The 26,843-nt window shown below is 38.2% G+C and overlaps 1 protein-coding gene and 1 pseudogene across 2 annotated transcripts in view; both read right to left on the bottom strand.

Moving 5' to 3' along the window:
- Positions 1-7,073: 7,073 nt before the first annotated feature.
- On the bottom strand, positions 7,074-14,833 carry LOC311082262 (scavenger receptor cysteine-rich type 1 protein M130-like; the record flags this gene model as incomplete). Its single annotated transcript, XM_084112992.1, has 17 exons — positions 7,074-7,120; positions 7,300-7,362; positions 7,472-7,522; positions 7,683-7,751; positions 7,854-7,922; positions 8,121-8,180; positions 8,391-8,486; positions 8,585-9,094; positions 9,286-9,354; positions 9,582-9,878; positions 10,120-10,437; positions 10,514-10,837; positions 10,949-11,164; positions 11,246-11,314; positions 11,418-11,732; positions 14,211-14,525; positions 14,716-14,833. 17 exons carry the CDS (start codon positions 14,831-14,833, stop codon positions 7,074-7,076), a joined length of 3,006 nt encoding a protein of 1,001 aa, XP_083969118.1.
- Positions 14,834-14,976: 143 nt separating this feature from the next.
- The window catches only part of LOC311082261 (scavenger receptor cysteine-rich type 1 protein M130-like), a 49,261-nt pseudogene continuing 37,394 nt past the window's right edge, over positions 14,977-26,843 (bottom strand). Inside the window, exons 16-23 of the transcript in view lie at positions 26,170-26,233; positions 25,085-25,211; positions 22,983-23,030; positions 22,588-22,729; positions 19,880-20,074; positions 19,613-19,649; positions 16,055-16,115; positions 14,977-15,018 (exon numbers count right to left, since the gene is read on the bottom strand). The product of the transcript in view is annotated as a scavenger receptor cysteine-rich type 1 protein M130-like (transcript). The remainder of the gene's footprint in view (positions 15,019-16,054; positions 16,116-19,612; positions 19,650-19,879; positions 20,075-22,587; positions 22,730-22,982; positions 23,031-25,084; positions 25,212-26,169; positions 26,234-26,843) is intronic.

The following is a 26,843-nucleotide window of genomic DNA, read 5'->3' as shown; positions in this document are numbered from 1 at the left end:
AAGACACAATATGACAGTCTCTGGATCTCTGTGGGAGCAGTCAGTGTGGTTCTTCAGGGAGAGAGGACAGTCCCACAGGTGAATCTCATTCCCTCTGCACTCGACTCTGTTCAGCCACACAACACCTTCGCCAGCACCAAAGACTGAATTCCCATCAGCCCTCAGTGCTGCTCCACAACCCAGCTGCCTGCAGACCACCTGAGCATCGCTGATGTCCCACAGATCAGCACAGACTGAACCCCACACAGCGTTATGATACACCTCCAGCCTCCCAGAGCACCGGCCCAAACCTCCACTCAGTCTGAGAGGAAGGCGTTCTAAATTGCACATAGAAGACAACATATTAATATCCAGAAGAGTACTATTCTGGTCACATGACTGTTATGATGTTCTTTGCCATCAAATGAACAAATGCCATCATACCTGAACACTGTCTCTGGTAGGGAGATGTAGACCATGTCAAATAGCTTCGAGGGGATTCAAGACTTTTATGTTCTGGATTCACAAGTTAGAGCATTATAAACATTATTCATTTTTGTTAATGTTTATTAATAAACATGCTAATGTTAACTAATGAAACCTTTTTGTAAAGTGTTACCAAAAAAAGGATGTGTCTCCATAATGCTGACAATTTACAGAGTCTTTACAATGACTGTCTTTTGGCAGTGCCGCAGCTGTCAAGTGTTCAATGTGAGTAGATGACATGAAGCGGCCTGAGTTAAACTACACTGATAACAGGTGGGCGTTAATTTCCCAATACAGTTGCAGATCGCAGGGAAGTTCAGTGGGATTTTTGTCCACAAAATAATAAGCAGCAGTCATCTACCTTATTTGGGGAGTATTTTAACTTATGGTGCTGCAAGCCATGCTCCTTTTGTCTCATCAGTATTTGGCACAGAATATACTCTGAACAGATACACAGAATATACTCTGAACACTGTCTATTAGATATGTTAGTATGACATTAACAAGTAACAAAAAAGCCATTAAAAATGTAAATGTTAACCAAGAGCACAGTGCTAACTAACTGTGAATGTCCTACACACTGTCTATTAATGTATACATCATGTTAGCATGATATTAACACGTAATAAACTCAACTCTATAAAATGGATACTATTGTAAAATGGCATTTAAAAAAATAAGTTAATCAATGCTTGCAAGAGCACATGGCAAAAGTTAGCTCTAATTACACAGAGGGATGAAAAACATCACAAAATTTATTTTGTGACACCTTCCTTCAGTGTATGTCAAATAATTGCTTTGACTAATGTGAAATTGACCTAATTCCACAAAAGTGGTTTCAGATGGCCCACAAAAACCATAACCATAGTAAAGATAAGCATGTTGTTCACATTGTGACCAGCAGAGAGAGCCAGTACTACAGTACATATCTGACAAAGCACCCTGTACTGTACCCTCATATATTGAGTATTTTACAGTTTGGATGAGAGCTTTTTAGGTAATTTCTCTAGTGAAATGGTAGAAATGGAAGTATATAAAAAAAAAAGTTAAAACAAAAAAAGTCAGAATTTCTGAAGAAGACACTTTTAACTCACAACAAATGATATCAATAACCTATAAAAAGTTTGGAAGTAACATGCAAGTGATGCCATTATGATTTATAAGCTGTTTTCCTCATGGGGACCAAAAAATGTCCCCACAAGGACAAGGATACAAAGGATATTGCATAGATGCATACTTTCATATACATGTAGCTCCCCATCACAGACCGTTCTAGAGATTTGCATTCGAAGGGGTGTCTTACCAATACACAGTCCCACCATTTGGACTGACCCAAATGACTGCTCCGTGCACCTTCATGAAATGCGCCCCTCTCCCCCTGAGACGGATGGGAGTACTTCTCCTGAATTACCTCAATGATTGATTGCTCTTAGCCCAATCGAAGGAGGAACTATGCGCGCACAGATCTATGCTCCTCAGCCACTTGAAGAGTCTGGGGTTCAGGATCAAGCAGAGCAAAAACTTGCTGCCCCGTATCCCAGAGCCAGCGCATCTGGCGCTTTCAGGCGAACGCACCCCATCCGAGTTCAAGGTATACACGGCAGCTTTCACAGCGTACCATGCTCCTATAGCTGGCCAGTAAGTTGTAAAGCCCTGCATTTCAGCCCGAGCCCGACAGGCCCCGACTTATTTACGCCCCTAGGGCCGGGCTTCAGGGCAATTTTCATGTCATAGTTTGCACACTGGCCGGGCCTCAGGCCTGTTTTAGGCTAATCCTTCTTTTTATATTTTAGACATTAATTAAAAGAAAATATGAGAAGTTGGCGATGGAAAAACAAACATAGAAAGACATTTTACAACCTATCACACTGACAAATGACTGACACATGACAGTCTGCTCATGCAAACGCACACAGAAAGTTTCCCGGTGGCTTGACCCACGATTCACATTAGACTGGCTCGCTCTGTGTTTAGTGTTGCCGCCAGCAGCAGTAGTAGCGAGTGTGTCTTCAGCGCAGCTGGAAGAGTTATAGAAGAAAGGAGGACTGGATTCAAACCTTCCACTGTGGATGCTGTGCTTTTTCTCCACGATGCTCTGTAAGCGACTGTTCTTAGCCATGTTAGGAGGCTGTCTTGTTGTTTTTCGTTTGATTGGACTTTATTTTCATTAGTCTAACTGTTAGAAACTATTGGAAATAAGAATGGCCATGTTCTGTAGTGAAGACTTGATTTTTGAGGTGAGATAACCTGCATGTTTGTTTTTTATTTTATTTATTTTATTTTATTTGTTTAGATTATATAGCTCATTTTGTTTGCAAGCGCTGTTGCAACTGCGAGCAGCAGAGAAGCCTGCCTCAGCTTTTCAAAAATGTCGTTTTACTGTGGTTGTGATAACAAACGTTTAAACTAACTGTCTGTGTGATATGCTTGAATTGTTTTATATCTATGGATTTTATTGTAGCCAAGTAAAAGTGTTGATTTGAGAGGCTAAATTGATCAAACATGTTTAACTCGCTGTCGGCTGCTTGGTTGTCATAAAAAAAAACAAAAAAACACTTTAGATAAATCTAGGGCCTAGATTTGAGGCCCGTGCAGGACTTTAGTCAGTTGAGAACCACAACCTGGTGGTCAGATTTCTCAGAGGGGCCAGGGGGCTAAATCCGCTTCTGGGACCTGTCCATTGTCTTAAAGGCACTTTGTGGCCCTCCATTTGAGCCACTCACGACAGCCGACCTTCGGCCAGGCTGGTTGGCTCTGGCATCGTTCAAGCGAGTTGGTGAGCTGGCTCTTTCAGTGGACGCGTCTTGTCTCGAGTTTGGGCTCAACGGCAGTAAAGTATAGCATTGTCCATGTGTCCATTGTTGATATCTGTGCGGCGACTGGTTGGTCCTAACCATCCACCTTTGCCAGTTTTTATAACCTAAAAGTCCCTGCTCTACAGGCATGGATTTTGTCTGCCTATTCGCTTCCCACCCTCTGGGGTTTTCTCTAAGTGGCATTATGACCCATGGGCTCAAAACTAAAAAAAATTCAAAAAGAAAATTGCTTTCAGGGCAGCTTAAATAGGCAGTCAGCCCTGCCTGTTTTGGTGGGCTGAAAAGCCATTTGTCTGTGTAGGTGCACAGACGTGAACCAATCAGGCTTCAGTATTCAGAGAAAAACTCAGTTCCCTTTCAAGGGAACTCGAGCTGCGTCGAGAAGCTGTGGGAACGCCTCTGTGTGATTGCGCCATGAAGCACGTATGAAATCAGTCCAATGGCCTGACGGAACGTCATGTGACGTTAATTGGAAACTATAAAGCATACCTGAAACAAATCTCTCTTCAGTGCCCTCGGGGGCCATTCTGCCAACCCCACAACCTCGTGTGCTTTGGGGCGCAGCGGTCTCCAGCAAGTTCTAGTCTTAGTGTCTGACTCGCAGTAGGAGGGTTTAAGAGGGGTCAGTTTGGTTGTTTCCTGCCGGTCATCCGTTTCAGGAAACTGGATTGACTTCTCGAGCTATACTAGAGACCAGTCTCGAGAGGCTGGTTCCTTTAGTAGTCTCAGCCGTAGTCGTCTTGGGATAAGACAGATCTGAGGACAGTCATTATCTCGAAGAAGGCTTCGACAAAGAAGTCCATCTAGTAACGTTTCCTTCGTGGCACAGTGGCACTTCGTGGCATTGCCAGCAACAGCCATTTTATGATTGTTTATGGTTTGGTCTTAGTGACTTAGAAGTCCTCTTGACTACCCCTAACTTTTCAAAGATTTAGGAGCTGGTTTTAGTTCTAAAATGCTTTGTGATTTACTCTCAGAGCAACATTTTGTCCAAAATTTAGGACTAACACGCTAATCATTTTTAAGCGTTTCTCCTAAAAAGTAGGAGCTACTTTTAGCCTAAAGATGTTTTGTGAATACGGCCCCTGATCTCTTTAAACTCTAGAATTAGATAAAAGATGTTAAATTCAATTCAGTTATTTTTACTTTTGTAAATGAACTATAAAACGATTTGATTACATATACTACATTAATATTAATTTCTTGTTGCATATTGAAAGTTGCAGCTGCTGGTAAATTATTTGCAATGATTCTTAAAATGTGTGTGACATTACCTGTGATGAACCTCTACCAGCACAAGGACCATCACCTCCAACCAATCTCACTTTGCCTGTACACAAGAGTCATTTATCTATGAAAGTTAAATTATGAAAGATAAATTATGCTGCTTTTTTTTGCAGTTAAATCACTTTGCATTTCACTCAATTGATAAGATCTAAACACTGCATGCGTAATAACACGTCAAACCACAAGACCATTTAATGCAATTACAAAAAAAATAAGAAATCAGAGAGAATCTACTTTTTTGCTACCATAAGCTATTTTTAAAAATAAAAATATAAATAAATAATTATCAGTATGGAATTACAAACAAAAGTCTATATAAATGAAACTAAGATAACTGTCATTGATGGTACGCTGTAAGATCCTTGTGTTAAATATTAAACTACTTTCATTTAATATGTTGAAAAGAACTGTTTGGCCCTTTAATAGGATAAAATACCTGCACTGGTGAGTGTGACGACTGTGGACATCAGAAAGATTGTCAGACAGCTCTTCATCTTCCTCTTCCTCTGCTCTTCAGGACTAACTTTTCATCTGCTCTCTTACTGTAGCAATTCTGAAGAAAAAGAGACTCTTGTCTGCTCTGGTGAGAAAGATAAAGGTAGAGAGAAGGGAGGGGCTTCTGACGACCACCAATCACACTCAGAGTTAAACTTCAAGAGAACAGAGACAACGACAAATCAGCCAATAAATATCCATATATAATATCAAGAGAACGCTTCTGTTGATGAACGGGACTCCTCCTCCACCTTACAGACACTTTACTGAGGAGACACACACATGATAAACTCACCCAGCTGTCATGAGAGTGAATGTGGGAAACACTTCAGTGTGCATACAGTGGCAAAGTCTGACACCTGCAGAGAAGAGATACAAGCACTGATAACTAACTGCTGACAACAAACACTAAGACAGAGAGGCATATCAAAGTACTACAACAGAATAACAGTATACAATAATTCATAGAACTTTATTGAATTTTGCATTTTGTGTAAAAAAAAAAAAAAAAAACAGTTTGTTGAAAAAGAAATGTTGCAACATTCCCCAATTACACAATATGATAATGATGACATAATATCCATGCACATAGTCAGTCTGAAACAGAAAACATAAAAATAAAATTGACAGAAATATGAAACAAGTATATAAAACATGTAAGCAAGCATGCTGTGTATGTCTGACTGTAAAAAACCCTCTGCAGGACATAAAGTGAACAACATGCTCTTCTGCTCAGTTCAAAGAGTCATTACATTCTTTTGAGGGTAAGATCCTTGATCACAGCTGCTGTTTGTAAACTTATTTCCTAAAGTACATTCCAACGTTTTTTAGCAAAATATATGCTGTATATGTTCACCATCAGTGGGTCTACATTCAATAGGAATATTATATTTTTATAAGTTGCTGTGAAAAGTTAAAGACTGGAGCAGTGGAAGTTAAATGGTGAAGCATCTGAAATCATAACAATTATATACAAACGGATTGAATGTTGGGATTTTTTTGTTCTCTTAAATTGCCATGTCTACATCATGTTTCTACGGTGGCCGAGAGAGCTCAACACGCTGCAACTGAAGAAAACGCATGCAAATAGAAAAAAACACCCGCAAATTAAGAAAACATCTTCATCAGTTTCACAACACACGTGTGCTCCAAATACTCACAACAATCAAATACAGAAACTCGCTGCAAAAGTTCACAACACAACCAAATTCAGAAACGCGCTGCAAATAACACAGACCACAACAGACGAACCCGGCTGGGACGTGCTTATTTTACTGTCTATGCGTGCTTACAGCTCAAAAGTCTACTTTATTTTATTTATTTCATTTTATTTTATTTCTTTTAACTTTTTTTTTTTTTTTTTTTGCAAAATATACAGAGATTACATTTTTATGACATACAACTTGTATACAATACAAAATGTATTAACAATATGTTCATTGTCATCAGAATACAAATGAGAAAAGATCAATGAGCCGAAAGCTAAAATAAATAAAAAAGATAGAGGAAAAAGATCATGAGGGAAAGATATGAATCTATACATCAGTTACACTGTTAAAAAATGTTCATGTTATGTTTAAATTTTCATAAAGAAAAGTTTCATAAGAAATGTTAGATAATGTAGGGTCCAAAGTTTTAAAGTTGAGACACTCACACACAGATATATAACGCATATTTTAAAAGCTTTTTTTGTAAAAAAAAAATATATATATATATTATATAGATCACAAAAATGTGTTTTGAAAAATACTTCAGGAAAGAGAAGTTTAAACTAAGCATTTTTTCCTGTTAAACACAGTATTTAATTACTATTAATTACTATTAATTACTATTACTATTAATTACTATTATTAAATGTAATTAATTAAGTAGATTTCAATGCAAACTATTACATGTGGTTACATGGTATGGTGGATAGCAGTTAAAACGTATTTAGTATCTAAGACACTTAAACTGCAGACCACTTAAAAGCTTTGAAAAGATTTGATGCAGTGATTGTGGTTTCAGTTATTAAGTCCCTCCCTGTTTTCCTGGCTCCTCTTCCACATCATCATAGTCTGTTATTAGAAAATAAGAGCAAATTAATGTATCAATATATGCTTTAAAAAGTATTATAAATGAAAACATCAATATTGACAATCAAGTTAAATGAGCTATTTCACAGAAATTGATATTATAAAGCAATTATAAAAATTAAACAAATTCAGTGTAAGGTAAAAAGGTGTCAGTAACATACCAAACATGTCACTCATATATTCCCTGATATTCTTCACATCATCATACTCCTCCTGAACACCATCTGATATAAATGTGTCCATTATTAATTACATAAGTTAAAATGCAACTATAATTTGAAGACAAACAAACAAAAAAACATTAAATTTAAGAGAGTGATTTGAATCCCACACCTGCTTTATCATTGGAGAATTGTCTTACAATGATGACATCATCATAGTTTTCTGGCAAGTCAAAAGAGACAAATAGACAAAATAATAAATTGCATCCATTAAATGTGCAAAATTTGGGATTTTGAAACAGTGCCTATGTATAATTAACTAAACCCTTATTAAATAAAATGTAATTAAATAAAACCTGTAAAAATTATAATAAGAAATAAACCTGTATCACAAGATCTCAGTCCAACAGTGATTATATCATCATAATTGTCAGGTGTGATTTGCTGCTCTTCTAAATGAGTTAACAGCAAGGAGGAAATAAACAAAAACTGCTTTTACTATTCAGAGGTCCAATAGTTCATTTAATTTAGTGAAATCAGTTAAAGTCACTGACCTTTATTTGACCCTTCAGTGGTGGTGATGTCATTATAGTAGTCAGGTGCGGCTCCTCCTGCAAAATTTGCTTTAAAAAGCATCGATAAAAAAAAGAGAGATTCAATAAATCCTTATCTGAATTATTACGTGCTGGATGGTTTATATAATTTAAACTCAGTTAAGATAACCAGCTAAGAGAATGTTTTTAATTAATTCAACATTCATTCATTTCTGTATATAGAAGATAAGATTTGAGTTATATTGATTTATATTTGCGTCCTCTAACCTGAAAGAAGCTCATCAGCATCTTCATACCCAGAATGCTGTTCTTCAGAAAGGACACTTCCTATTATGGAGAAGTAGATTCATCAGACACACATTCACAATCGTAAATCAGCCAAAATCCCCACTTCCTTTGAATCTCAACACTAACACTGTATATCTTTCAGATAACATACAAAAGTCTCACAAATGGATATATGTGATTTATTCTACTCTCCACTATGAATAAAGTGATTATGATCTCCTCAAATCAGACTCTATGACATTTACTCACCCCTCTGAGTGAAGAAACTCTGTCTATTAGTGGGTCTGTGATGAAGCTCCTCATAAACGGCCTCAGTCGTCGTCCTGTGTCTCCTCTTAGAGAGAACTGTGAGTGTAGACAGACAAACCTGCTGTCAGTTCACAACACATGACTGATCACACACTGAATAACACACAATATGACAGTCTCTGGATCTCTCCTACCTCTCCTCATCACTCTGTTCTGCTGAATCAGTATAAGCAGTGGCACTAAGAGCAGTAAGAGCAAAACTCCCAGTACAACCACAAGCACAGAGAGAGACACTGGAGGAGTTTGTGGAGGAGTGACTGATGTTGAGCGCACTGTCTGAGAAACTGGAGGAGAAGCTGATGTTGTTGTGCTCAGTGTTTTGCTCTGACTTGCACAGGTGAGTCCAGCGTGCTCTTTGTGGGAGCAGTCAGTGTGGTTCTTCAGGGAGAGAGGACAGTCCCACAGGTGAATCTCATTCCCTCTGCACTCGACTCTGTTCAGCCACACAACACCTTCACCAGCACCAAAGACTGAATTCCCATCAGCCCTCAGTGCTGCTCCACAACCCAGCTGCCTGCAGACCACCTGAGCATCGCTGATGTCCCACAGATCAGCACAGACTGAACCCCACACAGCGTTATGATACACCTCCAGCCTCCCAGAGCACCGGCCCAAACCTCCACTCAGTCTGAGAGGAACATGATCTAAATCACACACAGAAACATCACTGACCAGCTTCAACACAACATTTACAACAAAACACATTATGGGCAATTAAAAAATGTGTCATTTAAATAATTAAAATGAAGACCATGATAATAATATTGAAAACAGTAAATACAGGCTTAAAATAATACACATTTACGATAACCTGTTTGTTGTCAAATGTACTAACTTGAACACTGTCTCTGGAGAGATGTTGAACATGTCAGACGACTCTGAGGAGACTCGTGACTCTCCTCCTCTAGATTAAAACAATTTCATTTACCGTTTAACAAAACATACAATATCAGATTTATGAAATCTCTCAGTGCATGTCTATCATTTTATGTTTTTAAAAATAGTTTATTCAATTTTTCTAAATCATTAATCTACATACTTCTTTGCACATGCAAATTATACAGTATTTATAGAAACATGATTACTAAATAGCATCTTAAATAGTTACTAATTACCAAGTTAAAAACTTACCAAAGCAGGTGATTTTAGCCACATCATTATCACAATCATTTTGCCCCCAGGGTGAAGATGGACACTGCCATAGAGTGGAATCATGACGTCGACATTTTAAATAATCAAGCCAATTATGAGACTTCAGTCCCTCTGAATAACTGGGTTCACTGCCAGATCTTCCACAGTTCAGCTCTTGACAGATCAGACTCGCTGTGTCTCTGTCCATCTGGTTTACACACACATTACCCCAGGATCCATTGTAGAAAACCTCCACATTCCCTTCACAGCCCTCAGTTAATCTGATCTCTTTAAACTCTAGATGGAAAAGTGTTAAATTCAGTTGTATTTATTTAAAATTGTAAATTAGTTAAAACTACAATTAAAAAAAATGTTTTGTGTATAATATAAAATAATAATAAAAAACTATTTTATCCCAATGGCACAAACAATAATTTGTAATATTTTAAAATTTAAAATTTGCTTTGCAGAAAAAAATAGTGGTTGCTGACAAATTACTTGCAATGGTTACTTAAAATGTGAGTGAAAACCACTTTACCTGAGCACACGACTCCTACATCCTCCTTGTGTTGACAGTCATGTTTCCCCCAGGCTGGAGAAGAGCAGTTCCACAGGGACGTCTCATTCCCCTCACACTCCACCTCATCCAGCCATATGGGCCCAGAACCAGGACCAAACCAGGCTGGTACCTGCTGGTTACTGAGGGCCACTCCACACTGCAGCTGTCTGCACACCACATGGGCATCTTTAATATCCCAGGAGTCATCACACACTGTCCCCCATGAGCCGCTGTGAAAAACCTCCAGCCTCCCTGCACAGTCTCCCCCAGAACCCACCAGCCTGATGGACCCGCGACCTGATATTCAGAGAGAGAAAAACACATTATTGATCACTAACAACTGAAGAATCTGCCCAGATGTTGTTGTTCTCACCAAAGCAGGTGATTGACAGCTGTTGTGTGAAGCTGCAGTTGAGAGTTTGTGGAGAGCTGCAGTTCCCCAGATGAGCTTCACTCCCAGAGCACTGGAAGCCCGTCACACACTCATGACTGTGTTCAGGACTGGATGAAGAGGAGCCGGAGAAGTTCAGCACAGAGCCACAGCCCAGCTGTCTGCAGACCACAGAGGATTCAGTGAGACTCCAAGAGTCCAGCAGAACTCTCCTCCAGACCTGATGGATGGAAACTTCCAGCTCCCCCTCACACTGTCTCTCTCCAGACAACCGCACCAGACCATCATGAACAGCCAGAGAGGAACCTGAGGAGAAGATCTCATGTTTTACTAAAGTAAGACTTGTGTTTCAACAATATAAAATAGTGTTTATATATTATATAGAGAGTTTTTCAGTAGTGTGTCAAATAAGTTTACCAGAGCAAATGACTCCAACATCTCGTCTATGAGAACATTCAGCTCGACTCCATGAAGAGACGGAACATTCTGAGAGTTTTGTTTCATTCCCGTCACAATCAAACACATCAGCCCAGATTTCACCACTTCCCTCTCCAAACCAGTCTGATCCCACAACAGACACAGCAATCCCACAATTCAGCTGTCTACAGAGGACACTGGCAGCTCTCATATCCCAGCATCAAAGAGTATAGAAGTACCAGTATAGTTACTTCTATACTCTTTGCCAGCATGCATCACACACTGAGCCCCATTTACTGAGGAACCGAAGCTCCACTCTTCCAGAACAAGAGTCTGAACCATTCATCAGTTTAGCATCTGTGTAACCTGAATAAAGAACATGGAGGTTAAAATAAAGCATAATGCAGCTGACAGAGAACATATACTGTTTTAAATACAAACAAAGAGACACTGAGTATTTATAATTTACCAGAACAGATCAGGCCCACATTATTGTTACTGGTACAGCTTTGTTTGTGTGATGATGATACTGAGCAAAATGAAATCAGAGACTCATTTCCTCTGCACTGAATCTCTTGTGTCCACATTTGAGCGTCTCCTTTTCCAAAAGCATCTTCTCCCAGCACCTGTACAGGAGCCCCACAGTCCAGCTCTCTACACACAACCTCTGCATCCTGCTGGTCAAAGGCAGCGTCACACACTGAAACCCACGACTGATCATGAAGTATCTCTAACCTTCCAGAGCACAGGTGAGATCCATTAACGAGTCTGGAAGCTTGATGATCTGTTAATATTACAGGAATGAGAGTGCACAGTAGACAAAAACAAATGCTTGATAGTTAAATACAATAACCATGCAAACATTTACAGTTTTCCAAACAAAAAATTCTTTATGTCACAACAAATGAATGGGCAATCAGTAAAATTACTCACCCGAACAGATGACACCGGCATCATAAATGTGAGAATATGAATGTACGTTCCATCCTGCTGACCCACAGTTCTTCAGTGTAGACTCCGATCCAGTACATAACACACTACCCATCCAGACTGGTCCTGATCCTTGACCAAACTGAGCATCACTCAGAGCATCTACAGGTTCTCCACAGTCCAGCTCTCTACACACCACTGCAGCATCAGGCAAATCCCAGGCATGATGACACACTGTTCCCCACTGACCTCTATGATGAACCTCCACTCTACCAGCACAGCGACTGCTACCACCAACCAGCCTCACATTCTTTTTATCTAAGTGAAAGAAAAATACAGATAGAGACTGTGATTGCATCTCCGTAAGCACACTATTGTGTTCGTGTATCAGTATATTGTGTACACAAATTCGGCACTGGTAAAGCACACTGGCTCACTACATATTCGGACACTGATTACTCAATTTCTGGTGATATGACTAGGTGCTTGTGTCATTGAACGTCACCATGTTGACACATGCAGAGGGAGAATGTGAAACCCGAGGGCGCGGTTCTAGCAGACCAATCACAGCGCTTGCGGTCCACGTAGAATTGACGCGTCGTTACATTTTTGGAGAGGTGCAACATCAGGGTACACCGAAGGGTACGCGTGCTACACACTGCCTGTCACGTCTACGGCGTGAGTTCGACGCAGAAGTATAAATTGGGCTTGACTGAGATACACCCTTTAAGTAAAAGGTATGATATTAATATCATATTCTTTTAACTCACCAGCACAGATCAGCCCCTGGTGAATATCATGTGAACAGTTGTTTTTGTGTAAGGATGTTGGACAGAGGTGAATCTGAGACTCATTTCCTCTGCACTGAATCTCTTGTGTCCACATCTGAGCGTCTCCTTTGCCAAAAGCATCTTCTCCCAGCACCTGTACAGGAGCCCCACAGTCCAGCTCTCTACACACAACCTCTGCATCCTGCTGGTCAAAGGCAGCGTCACACACTGAAACCCACGTCTGATCATGAAGAACTTCAATTCTGCCAGAGCAACTGGAGTTTCCAATAAGCCTGACACCTGAAGTACCAAGAGATAAGAAACGTTTAAATTTTGTTTCTAAATGTGTAATTCTTTTCATTATTGGTCTACCACAAAGCACCACTTATATGGAAGTAAAATAATGCCAAATGTTCTTGAAACAAAAAAGCCTGTTGAATTGCACTACTTGTAAAAATATGCATTGCATTAACCATGCTTGCATTTTAACGCTACGCTTGATATAGTAGCCTACAGCCTACATCCCCAATAAGGTGCGAGTTTGGTATTTTATATCACTGTATTAGTCCATTAAGCTACGTTAAGCATTTTGTCCCGACGGAAGGGGAATTCTTGAGTATGAGGTATTGAGGGAAACCGATTATAATCCCGTTCATGGTAGAGAAAGCTGATAACATGTAGGCTACTCAGGGAAAGTAACAATGAAGTTATTGAATAAAACATAAACACAGCTTTTGTGTCTTTATCATCTTTTCCACATATATACTGACACAGATAATCATTTTCATTTTATGAATGAATGGCTTGCTCTAACTGTTGCTGGTCTTCGTCAACAACACGCGTTTTTGCAGCACCTGCTGGTGAGGTTAACTAACAGCAGATGAAGAGTATGCTCGGCAATCTACTGCTTTTCCTGCAGTTCCTGGATGTCAAAGTTGAATTTACTGTGAAATTTGAACCACTGAATTTGTGGAAGCGAATTTGCAAAGCGAAATAAAATAGACCGAAAATTGCCTGTTGAACATTATAGGTTGTATTTTTAAACAGTTTCAATATTTTGGAAATTAAATATGAAAGGTGAATATGGATTATTGAATTTTTAAAAATGAAAATGTGTTTGCAATGTTTTTAATTGAAATATTCACAGCTTAAATATTCAACCATGTTGAATTTCAGCCCATAAAAATGCAAGCCCTAAATGCAAGCATGGTTAATGCAATGCATATTTTTTTTCAAGTAGGTGCAATTCAACAGGCTTTTTTGTTTCAAAAATATTTGGCATTATTTTACTTCCATACTCTTATTAATGTGAAAGCATTAAAATAATCAAATTACTCAATCTCATGTCAATCCAAACCAAACTCATCTGACTTTCTTTCATGGAACATACAAGGGGAATTTTACAGAATATGAAATAATGAAAGTAAAATAAAAAAACATTTTCTGCTCCACAGAAATAAGTCACAGAGGTTTTGAAAAGACAAAAAGGTTCATTTTTGGTTGAACTTTCCCTTTAAGTCAGTTGAATTATCAGTGATAGTGCAGGGTTTGGAGCAGTTTACCTGAGCAGATTACTCCTGCATCTTTAGTATGATCACAGCCATGAACCACCCAATGTATTGTTCCACAGTTCTTCAGTGTAGATTCTGATCCCGAACATAATGTGCGATTTGTCCAGATTGTTCCTATTCCTGGTCCAAAATGAGCATCACCAAGAGCATCTACAGGTTCTCCACAGTCCAGCTCTCTACACACCACTGCAGCTTCAGTCATATCCCAGAGATCTCCACACACTGTTCCCCACTGACCTCTATGAAGAACCTCCACTCTACCAGCACAGCGACTGCTGCCATTAACCAACCTCACTTTCAAATTGCCTATAAAATAAATAAAGAGGGAGTGAAGACAAAAGGACAAAAATGGGACAAAATGGACAAAAGGACAGAATGAGGAAAAAAGTATCACACAAAGAGAAAAAAACTATGAAAAAAATTAACTTAGTGTAGATTTTTGAGAACATTAAATTTGATTTCAGTTTATATATTTAAAAAAAAAAAAATCTCAAACCTTCACACTCCAAATCAACAACATTTTCATATGAGCAGTTGTTTTCATGTGATGGTGATTTTGAACAGAGGTGAATCTGAGACTCATTTCCTCTGCACTGAATCTCTTGTGTCCACATTTGAGTGTCTCCTTTTCCAAAAGCATCTTCTCCCAGCACCTGTACAGGAGCCCCACAGTCCAGCTCTCTACACACAACCTCTGCATCCTGCTGGTCAAAGGCAGCGTCACACACTGAAACCCACGACTGATCATCAAGTATCTCTAACCTCCCAGAGCAGCGAGAACCTCCAATAAGCCTGACTTCTGAAAGGACAACACAGAAAAGTACAAAATGTAAAGTAAGAGAACTTCAATAATGAGTTAGTCATAATCAATTTATCAATCATATAATGAGAAATCATATTTTCCTTTATCTTCTGAAATAAAAGATATTTAATAAGAAAACATATAATACATGTCAACAAAGCTTTTTCCCAGTCCAAAAAGGCCTTGAAAGGAAGATACAAAATGGCTCATAGAAAACAATGTATAGTTATTGTTACTGTAAAAATCTGAATACATTACATGACCGCCCACATTTTCATGTCAACAGTGTCTATGAATTAATCCTTTCAGGGCATCACATTAGAATGTAGAGTTAGAAACAAGCTTGAACTACAGTCTGAACTTGAACTGGTCAAGTCATGAACTGGATTATTTTATTATTTTATAATGTTTCCTGGGGTGCCCTTATAATGTTAGTATGATTTTTACATCAAAAATGGTCATAATTTAGAAATAAAAGGCATTTTTCCTAGCCTGATTTTAGCCTCTGATTTGAACGCTCTGTTTGAAGGGGTGTGTCTGCTGTGAGACTTCAGTGTAAACGCCCACTGCTGTGATTGGCTGACATGTTTGCATATGAAATAGCTAGCATTACATCTGTCTTTTCAGCGCTCCAGTGAAGTTCACTTAATTTATTCGAATTTAGTGTCACTATTACTTTAGCTCTATGCTTAATCTGACTCCAATTTCAAATGATAATCAAATGTAGATCGTGTTTCTTATTAGAAAAGAATCGTAAATATTGATTATGAATTAATTTAGATCTTTGATTATTCTGGGTATCCCTTATTTCCAATTATTCATTCATTAAGGACCCGGTATCGCTTTGAGACGTCACGTCGCGAATGTGCGCTCACGATCACAAACGTAACCAGTTCTGAAATAGTCAGAGGATGCAGTGCAAATTATTTTACCCTTAAGCGGTCGCCCTATGCTTCCCAAAAGGTGTAATGTTTTGTAATAGTCGCAAGATGCAACGTGCTAAGTCAGTAATATTCAGAAATCGGAAGGTCACCTTAATGACGTGCTCCATACTCCATTCATTAGTGCCTTCGGTTTGATCTACCCTGGAGTAGCTTTGCGGAAACACCAGATTACACATTAATCTACTAGGCGAATAATGATTTCAGAATAGGCCTACTTCAGAATAAATCAAGATGTAACATTTATTTGTCAGGTAAAAATATATCATGCCAATTACACAAGGAAATTGTTAAAAGCCAATTCAGAAATAATAAATAGGCTACATGACATCAATTACTCAAAGATGACTCTAAAAGTAAGCATGCATTTGTAAGCTGCTCATCCCAAATAAGGGGAGTGGAGATACTAACGTCCACCGTGTTTTCCTCATAACGTGGTGGGAGAGAGAAACCCCCAGAGATAATCAGAGATTAAAACTATAAAGGTATGATGTATGTGTGACATACACATATAAATACGCATATAAATAATAGGCTATAAAATTCATTAATAGGCTAATATAAAAATTACAGTAGTCCATGTTTGTTCTGGATTTTAACCCGTGTCATCTAAATGATCGAAACGTAAGTTCTACCACTCGGCCATGAATTTACTCACTGAGAAATGCCCAAACGTTCGTTTGTCCAGCAGTGTGTGTTCGCTCACATGAGCGACAAGCGCTCTTAATTCGTCTCATTCCTCAACAGAATAGTAAAAATAATCAGCTTCATTGCACCTAATTTATTTTTGTTATTCATTTTTTGTTTTTGTTATCGCGCTGCTCCCCCGGGGAATAGCTTATGTCGCCCACCGACGTCTACAATATGAAATATGCTATATTGTTCTCGTCAATATTTTTAACTTTTGATTAAAATTTTCTGTCCTAAAAATTGTTCTATTCTGTTTACCATAGTTGTAGTATTTCATCCTTACTGTTAATTGACATTAACCCCACTTACATTTCAAAATGCGGCAATTGCTGCTGTTTTGCACAATATCCCTTTGCGCCACCAGGCGGTCATTTCGCGAATGACTTTGAAATGCGACTGGTTTATTTTTGCCGCGGTGGCTGGTGCGGCGGAAATAGGCATTCTGGTTGACTGACTACCTAGCATATGGCTACTGTAAGTGAACTCAATCAGAGGCCCACACAGAAGAAAAAGAATAGTTGAATAAAGTCGTTATTTTTGGGGGGGGTTTTGCGCACAAAAAGTATTCTCGGCGCTTGATAAACTTAAGGTTGAGCCACTGTAGTCACTTGGACTACTTTAACAATGTCTTTACTAACTTTTCTGGGATGGCAGATATCGATTACCTAGCAGCCTATGAAGCAGTGAGCCAGCTCTCAGATTTCATCAAAAATATCTTAATTTGTGTTCCGAAGATGAACGAAAGTCTTACAGGGTTGCAACAACATGAGGGTAAGTAATTATTACTGACAGAATTTTCATTTCTGGGTGAACTACGTTAACCCTTTAAGTGAAGTATGAAATATGTTAAAGAAAATGGGTGGTAAGTATAATGGACACATTAACAAAATTTAGTAATGATATAGAAAAGGCATTTGTCCTAAAAGAGAATATGATAACAGTATACTTCGACATTGAAAAAGCTTATGATACAGTGTGGAAAGAAGGATTATTAATCAAGTTACAAAAAAATGCGGATACAAGGAAGGATGTTTAAATGGCTACAGCAGTTTTTTTACTAAGAGATCATTTATAGTTAAGGTGGGAAATGAAGTGTCAGAATCATACAAAATAGAGTGTGGTGTAGGCTATTTAGTCCAATACTTTTTAACATTATGATTAATGATATTTTTAATGTCACCTACTGTTTTTATTCGTACATGGATAGTCACGTCTCTATTCATATTCTTTCTTTCTTTATATAAATAAATACTGTAAATAAATAAATAAATAAATAAATATACACATATTATTATTATTATTTTATTTATTTATTTATTTTATTTTTTTTCTGTATTTCTAAGCTGTAGGCTAATTCTGGCTGAAAAATAAAGTTGGCTTCTTTCTGTGGCCACGAAAAATATCCTTTCTGAAGAGTTGAATACTATCAATACTGAGTGTTTGCTGTACGAACAGATTAATTGATGGTAATATTAAGTAAGTTACATGAATTTAATTCAATTAACTGATCCAAATATTCATAATGATTAAGAGTTATGATTAATTATTCATATTTCCCTTGTTGAGCTAATTTGCTACACTGCTCTCTCACAAATGCTTTTACCAAATAACAATGCAAACACGATGTAAATACAGTAAGAGCTTCATTGTGCAGTGTAAAAGCGTCATTAGTGTTAGCAAGTGTCCAGATAAACTCGCACTGTGTGATTGACAGCTTGGGCGATTGGAATAAACATGGTTACTTGCATGCTTGTGGCATTGCTGGCAGATCCTTATCGTAAAAGTCTGTTTGCAAAATCTAAATTGGTTTACCAAATAATCCACAGTGAAATGCATCAAATACAAACAAATAACGCACTGCTGAGACATTCACATTGCTGAAAAAACAAACAAACAAACAAACAAAAAAACAACACTTTCCTAGCATTAGGATCGCTTAGAAGGTAACAGTATTGATCAGGTGTCGATCTTTTCTCGTTCTCATGTAATGATTCACTAATGCGCCAGTGGGCGGGGCCAAAGACCCGGTGATGTAGGCTGCAAAGGCGGTCTTTCGCTGCTATGTGGTCATAAGTCTCCACTTTTTAGATCCTGTCGTTTCCTGGCCTTGGATTTTAATAAAAGTTTTGAGTTTAGTATAACAACCTCTTAACTGTCAAAAGATCTCAGTTCATGACCCCTTTATCAATTTGTGTGGTCACAAAGAAGGTGGAAAATGGTCACGAAAATGAAATTATGACTGATTTTGGTGCAATTGTTTTGTAAATTAAGACATTTTTTTTTATCTTTAGCTTACCTGAACAAATGACTTGAGCATTCTTATCAAGACACACATCAAGATCAGTTGGTTGTATGAATCCACATTTCTTAAGTGTTGACTCTGATCCAGTACACATCACATCTTTCATCCAAATCTGTTTTGATCCCAGTCCAAAATGAGCATCACGCAGAGCATCTACAGGTTCTCCACAGTCCAGCTCTCTACACACCACTGCAGCATCAGCCAAATCCCAACCAGCTCCACACACTGTTCCCCACTGACCTCTATGAAGAACCTCCACTCTACCAGCACAGCGACTGTGACCACCAACCAGCCTCACATTTATTATGTCTGTGATTGTAAGAGAGTGAAAAAGCTAGTGTAAATTAAAAATGTTATAATAAAATGTTCTTTATTGTACTTTGAACTCTTACCAGTACACAGCAAACCAATGTTGTGCTCATGTGAACAGTTGTTTTCATCTAACGGTGATGTTGGGCAGAAGTGAATCTGAGACTCATTTCCTCTGCACTGAATCTCTTGTGTCCACATCTGAGCGTCTCCTTTGCCAAAAGCATCTTCTCTCAGCACCTGTACAGGAGCCCCACAGTCCAGCTCTCTACACACAACCTCTGCATCCTGCTGGTCAAAGGCAGCGTCACACACTGAAACCCACGACTGATCATCAAGTATCTCTAACCTCCCAGAGCAGCGAGAACCTCCAACCAGCCGGACTTCTAAATAAAACAACACAGATCAACAAATGCATGGCTTATTTATGGGGCTTCAAGATAATGATTTGTACACAGAAGCCATTTTATTTTTGGTCTTAATGAATAAATAAATAACAAATATAAAATTTACATTTATTTATTATTGAAGTCAACATTTTAAAATCAACTTCTTTAAAAGGAAGCACAAAAAAAATCTTACAAAGATATTAATTTGAATATGTAAAATACTTCACCTGAGCAGATGACTCCAGCATCTCTACTATGATCACAATTGCTTTGACCCCATCCTGATGATCCACAGTTCTTCAGTGTTGACTCTGATCCAGTGCACAAGACAAAACTCAACCAGTTTGGTCCTGATCCAGGTCCAAAATGAGCATCACTCAGAGCATCTACAGGTTCTCCACAGTCCAGCTCTCTACACACCACTGCAGCATCAGCCAAATCCCAGAAATCATCACACACTGTTCCCCACTGACCTCTATGAAGAACCTCCACTCTACCAGCACAGCGACTGTGACCACCAACCAGCCTCACATTCACACGTTCTATATTTTAAACGGAGTGAGAGATGAAAAAATATTAAAGAAACATTGAGTAAAGAAAGAAACAATGAGAGATGAGAGATGAAGGGATGATAGTTTAATTTAAAGCATTACAAAGTGGGACAACTGGCAAAATGGGACACTTACGTCTCTATATTTAAAATTAATATTCAGAGTTCAATACAAGCTCAATCAACCTCATAGGTATGTTGATTAACAAAAAAAAAAATCATGCTGACTCCCTCCTTTTTTTAAAATAATTGAGGGTTTAAAAACAGAAATGTGAAGCTTATAATTTTATAAAAGCACTTAAATCAATTATGCAAAAATGCATGTATTATTTCAGCTGTAAATGGTTTAAAACATTTAAAGTTTACGGACTGGCCCCATTTTTTCCATTGTAAATGTCTCACTGTAACCCAGATTTTATTTTTTAAATTTTTTTTTAAAATGAGGGACAAGTAGAAATGTATTTTTGTGGTAAACAAATTATGCCACAAATGATGTCGATTGAACTTAAACTAAACTTAAATCTGGTTTGTTCCTTTTATATTTATTTTTTCCCCGTCTATAAGGCCTTTAAGTTTTTTTTCTTTTTGTTTGTTTTTTGTTTGTCATGATCACAAAACATACACGTAATATAGCATTTATGCTGCTGGATTGTGAATGAGCGATTCATTTTTCCTTTTTTTGTCAAGTCAAGTCACCTTTATTTATATAGCGCTTTTAACAATACAGATTGTTTCAAAGTAGCTTTACAGTGATAATAGGAAATGAATGGAACAGAGATTGTTCTGGTTTTACAGCAGCTCTAGAAAGAAGTTATTGTCTAAGTTAGTTTTTTGATTGATTCACTTGGAAAAATTATTACTTATTAATTTAGGGGCCGCTTACATGCCACAGTTTTAAAGAAAACAGAAAACTTTTAATGCATTCTGGCTGTTCATTTGCATGACAACAGTGTTTGGTGGCTCGAGAATGCAAACTTTGAAATAGGTTCCAAGGTGCAAGTTTTAAAAAAATTGAAAACGTCATCATCTCCGTGTTAACTTCAAAAACGTGAATCTGTGAAAACGGTGACGGCGTACACGGGCAAATTACGCGTTTTTAGTCTATAGGTATGCGTGTTTGAATATATATGTGGCACGTAGTCTGTCTTTACAAAGTGACATCGCCAAATTACTTGTCTGGCCTGCATAATAGAGAATTTTTTGTCGTTTCCGCGGATCCATGCGAACTAGAAATAATTTTTATAACGTTTTATCTGTACAGAGGTAAAGGGAAGGGAAGGAGGCCTTCGCAAGGGAGAGTCTAGTTGACACTTCAGGGCTGCTTTTTCGTCTTGTCTAGGTGCAGGTCCTTCATCAGGTCTGAATACGGCCTGGATCCGGCGGACTACGGTAAACCTCGGGATAAACAGAGAGGCTAATGTTGCCGTACCCATAGACGCCATTCTTCTTATGATGTAACCAGTACATCAGGATTTATGGGAAGTGTTCCCGGTTCAGGCTGACCTAATTTATGCAGCCTAACATTTTACATGATTTGAATTATAGAAGTTGATAATGTGTTATGTGTATGCTAGGTTAAAGAGATGTGTTTTTATGTGTTTTAAGAGATGTGTTAGCCAGCTTAAAAGTTTTCGGTATGTATCCTAATGACAAAGATGAATTAATGATATTTAGAAGAGGATGTATGACCTCTGCAAGCATCTTTCAATAACTTAGTCAGCATATAGGGTCTAATATCCATGTTGATTTAGATGATTTAGTTTAGACAATTCTTCCTCTCCTATAGCAATGAATGAATGGAATTGTTCCTCAGGGAGACTACAATGCATTGCCTGATACGATACTGTAGCAGACGGTTGCATAGTTATAATTTTCTCTCTAATATTATCAATCTTGTAAGTAAAGAAGTTCATAAAGACATTACTGCTGTGCTATTTGGAAACACTGGGGTTGAAGCTTTATTGCCTCATTAACATACTATTCATACAGTAAAGACTATGCCGTTTGATTTGATTATTATTTAATTACATTTCTTACTTGAATGCTGCTGTTAAACCTTTACTGTATACCTGAAAAAATTAAAGCAGGTTTTTAATTTGTATCTTTCTTATGTATTTGTCCATGTTTTTTCTATGCTGATGTCGTCATTGCCTTGTACAATAAATACACATGATTCAAGGAAAACAATTCAAAATTGTTCATTTAAAATCAGTACTCAGTCAACAGAAGTAATGTTGTTTTATGAAATATTATTAATAATGTTCTTTACAAATAAAAATCTTAGTTACAGTGAGACCAAATCTAAGTGGGAAAAAAAACCTAGAAAACCTCTGACCCCTTCATTTCTAAAAACAACTTAATCTCTTTCATTTCATGTGTACTTACCAGCTGTGATGAGTATTATAACTGAAGACAGTAAAATGAGTGTCAGGCATCTCTCCATCTCTCTCTGCTTGATTAATTCAACATCCAGTACAAGCTTCTCCGCACTGATGATACAGAAGTACAGGCGTCCTCTCTCAGCCCCCTTAATGAGAGAGAAAGAGGTTCAAAACCCTCCAATCACACTCGCTGTTACCTTATTAGACAGAACAGAGGAAATCATCAAACAACTTCAGTGACAAATCAGAGGAGGCATTTATGATCTTCTCCATATATATATATATATAACTGTGAATGAACTCCTCCTCCCCACCCATCAAGACTGAGGGGATGCAGAAACACACACACACACACACACACACACACACACACACACACACTCTTGAGTCTTGACTTACAGGATACAGGAAACTCTCCAGTTTATTTACAGCATCAAAGCCCAACACCTGCAGAGAAGAGATAAAAGCACTGATAACTAACTGTGATATTAGTGTATAGGCTACATATGTTAGCATGATATTAACACGTAATAAACTCAACTCTTTAAATTAAATACTATTGCAAAATAGCAATTTAAAAAAAAATAAAAAGGCAGAAAAGACATTCTCCTTAAAATGTATTGTGTGAAACATCTCATCACTTTCTCAAGATAATTCTCATATTGCACAAAAGTGGTTTGTTTCAAATGGCCCACAAAAACCATAATCGTCAAAGTGAAGGTGAGCTTGTAGTTCATCTTGTTTCCAGCAGAGTGAGCCTGTGTGCTTCATTTCTGCTAAGCGCCCTTGTATAGAGTGGTGCAGGGAAGATGTAGACTGGGTAAACCCATAGACATAATAGAGAGTAGATGCCGCATCGACCGCTACTGCCTACTGGCACTGACGCGCCATGGGGCCGCCATCTTGGACCGGTCACCCGCTCCATTCAGTGTAATCTGTTTGGCAGGTGCAATGAGCTGTCAGCGCATTTAATTAATCATACCTCACTGAATACCGAACTGATTTTCACCGGCCGGTGCAGTAAACAGCCTAGCTAGCTGGCTACGATTTCAGTACAGTAATATCAAAGATCCTTGCTCCTTCTCAACTCTCTGGTAATATTCTATTCACAAAATACAACCAATAGTAAGTTAAATCTTACTTGTGAAAAGTAATCCCCAGAGCCCTGTTTGCGATGGTCGGCCGATTTGAGCAGGAATATGCTGCACAGTGCTCGGCATCTTGTTTCTTCTGCTGCTAAGCAACTAGGAGTATGACCGGTTCAAGATGGCGGCCGCATTTCTTGCGCCCAGCGGCCAATAGGGCGTCTACTCTCTATTATGTCTATGGTTGAAAATACATAGCAGACTCCCCAGACCAATGTTCAATCTTAAAAGATTGAGCTTGGTCTGGTGATAGCCAGACTAGGGATGATGTATTTTTGTAGGCCAAACAGGTAGACACAGAAACATATTAGCATTTTAGCACTTTCGGTTCCATCAGCCTGAAGTCAATGAGTTTTTTGAATAGGTTTTTGGTTAAATGCTTGAAATAAGGCCTGTGGTTAACACAAGCTCAAGATATTTTCACGTTTCATTCAACAATATAAAATACATCAGTAATACGCTCTTGTGATCTTTTAAAAGCTTTTACTTGTCTTTTAAAATGCTGTTGCTAACAAGTGGCTAAATGGGACTACAGAGGTTGTCAGGGACATTAAAGACTTAAAGGACGCACTATGTCAGGAGCCAATTCTTCAGAGTCCTGATTTTGGGAAACTGTTCACAGTACAGACTGATGCCTCACAACATGGCATTGGTGCTGTAGCCTAGTCCTTCAAGAGGAACAAGGTCAACTCAAGCCAGTTATATACATCAGTAGGAAACTCCTGCCCAGAGAGGTAAACTAAATCCACTGTTGAAAAGGAGTGCCTTGCTGTTAAGTGGGCCCTGGACTCTTTAAGGTATTATTTGCTTGGATGAAAATTCCGGTTGGAAACTGATCACTGAGCATTGGCCTGGTTAGGCCGCATGAAAGACACAAATGCTCGCAGTGGTTTCTGGCCATGCAACCGTTTGATTTTGAGGTGCTGCACAAGTCAGGGTCACAAAATTACTCTGCAGACTTTCTCTCGAGGACACCACAGGCGGTGTCTGGAGAGGGAGGGGGAAATGTCACAGTGAGGCTCTGTGACTAGAGACTCTTATTTTGTAAAATGACTCTTATTATGACCATGCTCTCAGAAGATACATGCATACATACAGTTTTCATACTAACATAACACATTATCTGTTTTGCGCAAATTTTAACACCAGTTAACACAGATATGTGTGTGTGACTGATTATGTATTTAGTGTTGTTCCTGTCCTCACCATGCCCTTTTTCTTTAGTTTAACATTTACTGAGTCATTAATTTCACTATGTTGATTTATGTATTGTGTTAAGAAATCAAACAAGACCGGTAACCATGTTAAATGTTTGTTGTTTTCAATTAACCACTTGCATAATATAAATTGTCATACTTGCGTACTGGAACATTTTCCCATACCAGCAGACAAAACCCGGTCACAGTAACTGCCACCATTTTTGAAGATCTCTTTCCCGCCAATAGAAGGCACAGTGTGGGGGAGATTTGTGTTCTGTTTGATCCTTCGTTAAACATTGTTAAACATTAATAATTAATTGAGTTTGTTTTGTTTCCAATGTTTATATATTTTTGTATTATTCTAACAGTTTATCTCTTTGTTACTGTTAAATCTATTTTTTTGTCTTTCTTATATTTCTTTATTACCTTTAATCACTAAATGGTTTAGTCCAAGTAAGAGGGGCTTAGCCTTTTTAAGAGGGCCTCTCAGTGTTGTTAGTGTGAGTTGGTTTGTAGTTGTTGCTCTGTTTTGGGTCAATTTATTGGCATAGCCAAAAGTTTGTTTGCGAATAACTTTGAACAGTTTATTTTATTTTTGTTTCGTCTTTTTGGGATTTTCACTGTAAATACCACTTGCACTCTATTGGAATAAACACCGAAATTTTGACTTCATTTTTACGCCTCCATCTGCCGGTACATTCAGAGCAGTGGTGCTGCTACTGTTTGAAACATCTTTGGGGCCTCTTTGTGGCAGTTGGCACACCTGTCTCTGTTACAAGGTCTGTAGCTAGTGACTCTGCAGAAAGTTAGCGACTTCTCCGCACTGTACGTCTGACCTCGCTCTGATTTTACCTGGCCTACCACTTGAGTTGCTGTTGTTCCCAATTGCTTCTACTTTGTTATAATACCACTAACAGTTGACCATGGAATATTTAGTAGTGATGAAATTTCACAAATGGACTTATTGCACAGGTGGAAAGCTACCACGGTATGCTTGAATTCACTGAGCTCCTGAGAGCGACCCATTCTTTCACAAATGTTTGTAGAAGCAGTCTGGATGCCTAGGTGCTTGATTTTATACAACTGTGGCCATGGAAGTGATTGGAACACCTGAATTCAATGATTTGGAGGGGTGCCCCAATACTTTTGGCAATATAGTGTAACCCCACTGCTGATGAACGGGACTCCTCCTCCACCTTACAGAGACACTTTACTGAGGAGACACACACATCATAAACTCACCCAGCCGTCATGAGAGTGAATGTGGGAAACACTTCAGTGTACATACAGCGCCAAAGTCTGACACCTGCAGAGAAGAGATACAAGCACTGATAACTAACTGCTGACCACAAACACTGAGACAGAGAGACATATCAAAGTACTGCTACAGAATAACAGTTTACAATATTTCATAGAACTTTATTGAATTTAGCATTTTGTGTACAAAAAAAGTTTGCAACATTCCCCAATTTCACAATATAATAATAATGACATAATATCCATGCACATAACCAGTCTGATTTTAATTGCTAATTAGAAAACATTAAAATTAATAAATAAAATAAAAACATTAAAATTGGATTCAAATATAAAACAAGTACATAAAACAAATGAACAAGTACAAATGTACATGCTGTGTATGTCTGACTGTAAAAAACCCTCTGCGGGACATAAAGTGAACGACATGCTCTTCTGCTCAGTTCAAAGAGTCATTACATTCTTTTGAGGGAAAGATCCTTGATCACAGTTGCTGTTTGTAAACTTATTTCCCAAAGTACATTCCAACGTTCTTTAGCTAAATATATATTTCCACCATCAGTGGGTCTACATTCAAAAGAAATATGATATTTTTTATAGGTTGAAGATGCTGTGAAATATTAAAGACTGGAGCAGTGGAAGTTAAAGCATCCAAAATG

This window comes from Abramis brama (assembly GCF_963993115.1).
Source record: "Abramis brama genome assembly, chromosome: 4".
Taxonomy (NCBI): Eukaryota; Metazoa; Chordata; class Actinopteri; order Cypriniformes; family Leuciscidae; genus Abramis; species Abramis brama.
This window is presented reverse-complemented; position numbering and strand designations above follow the sequence as displayed.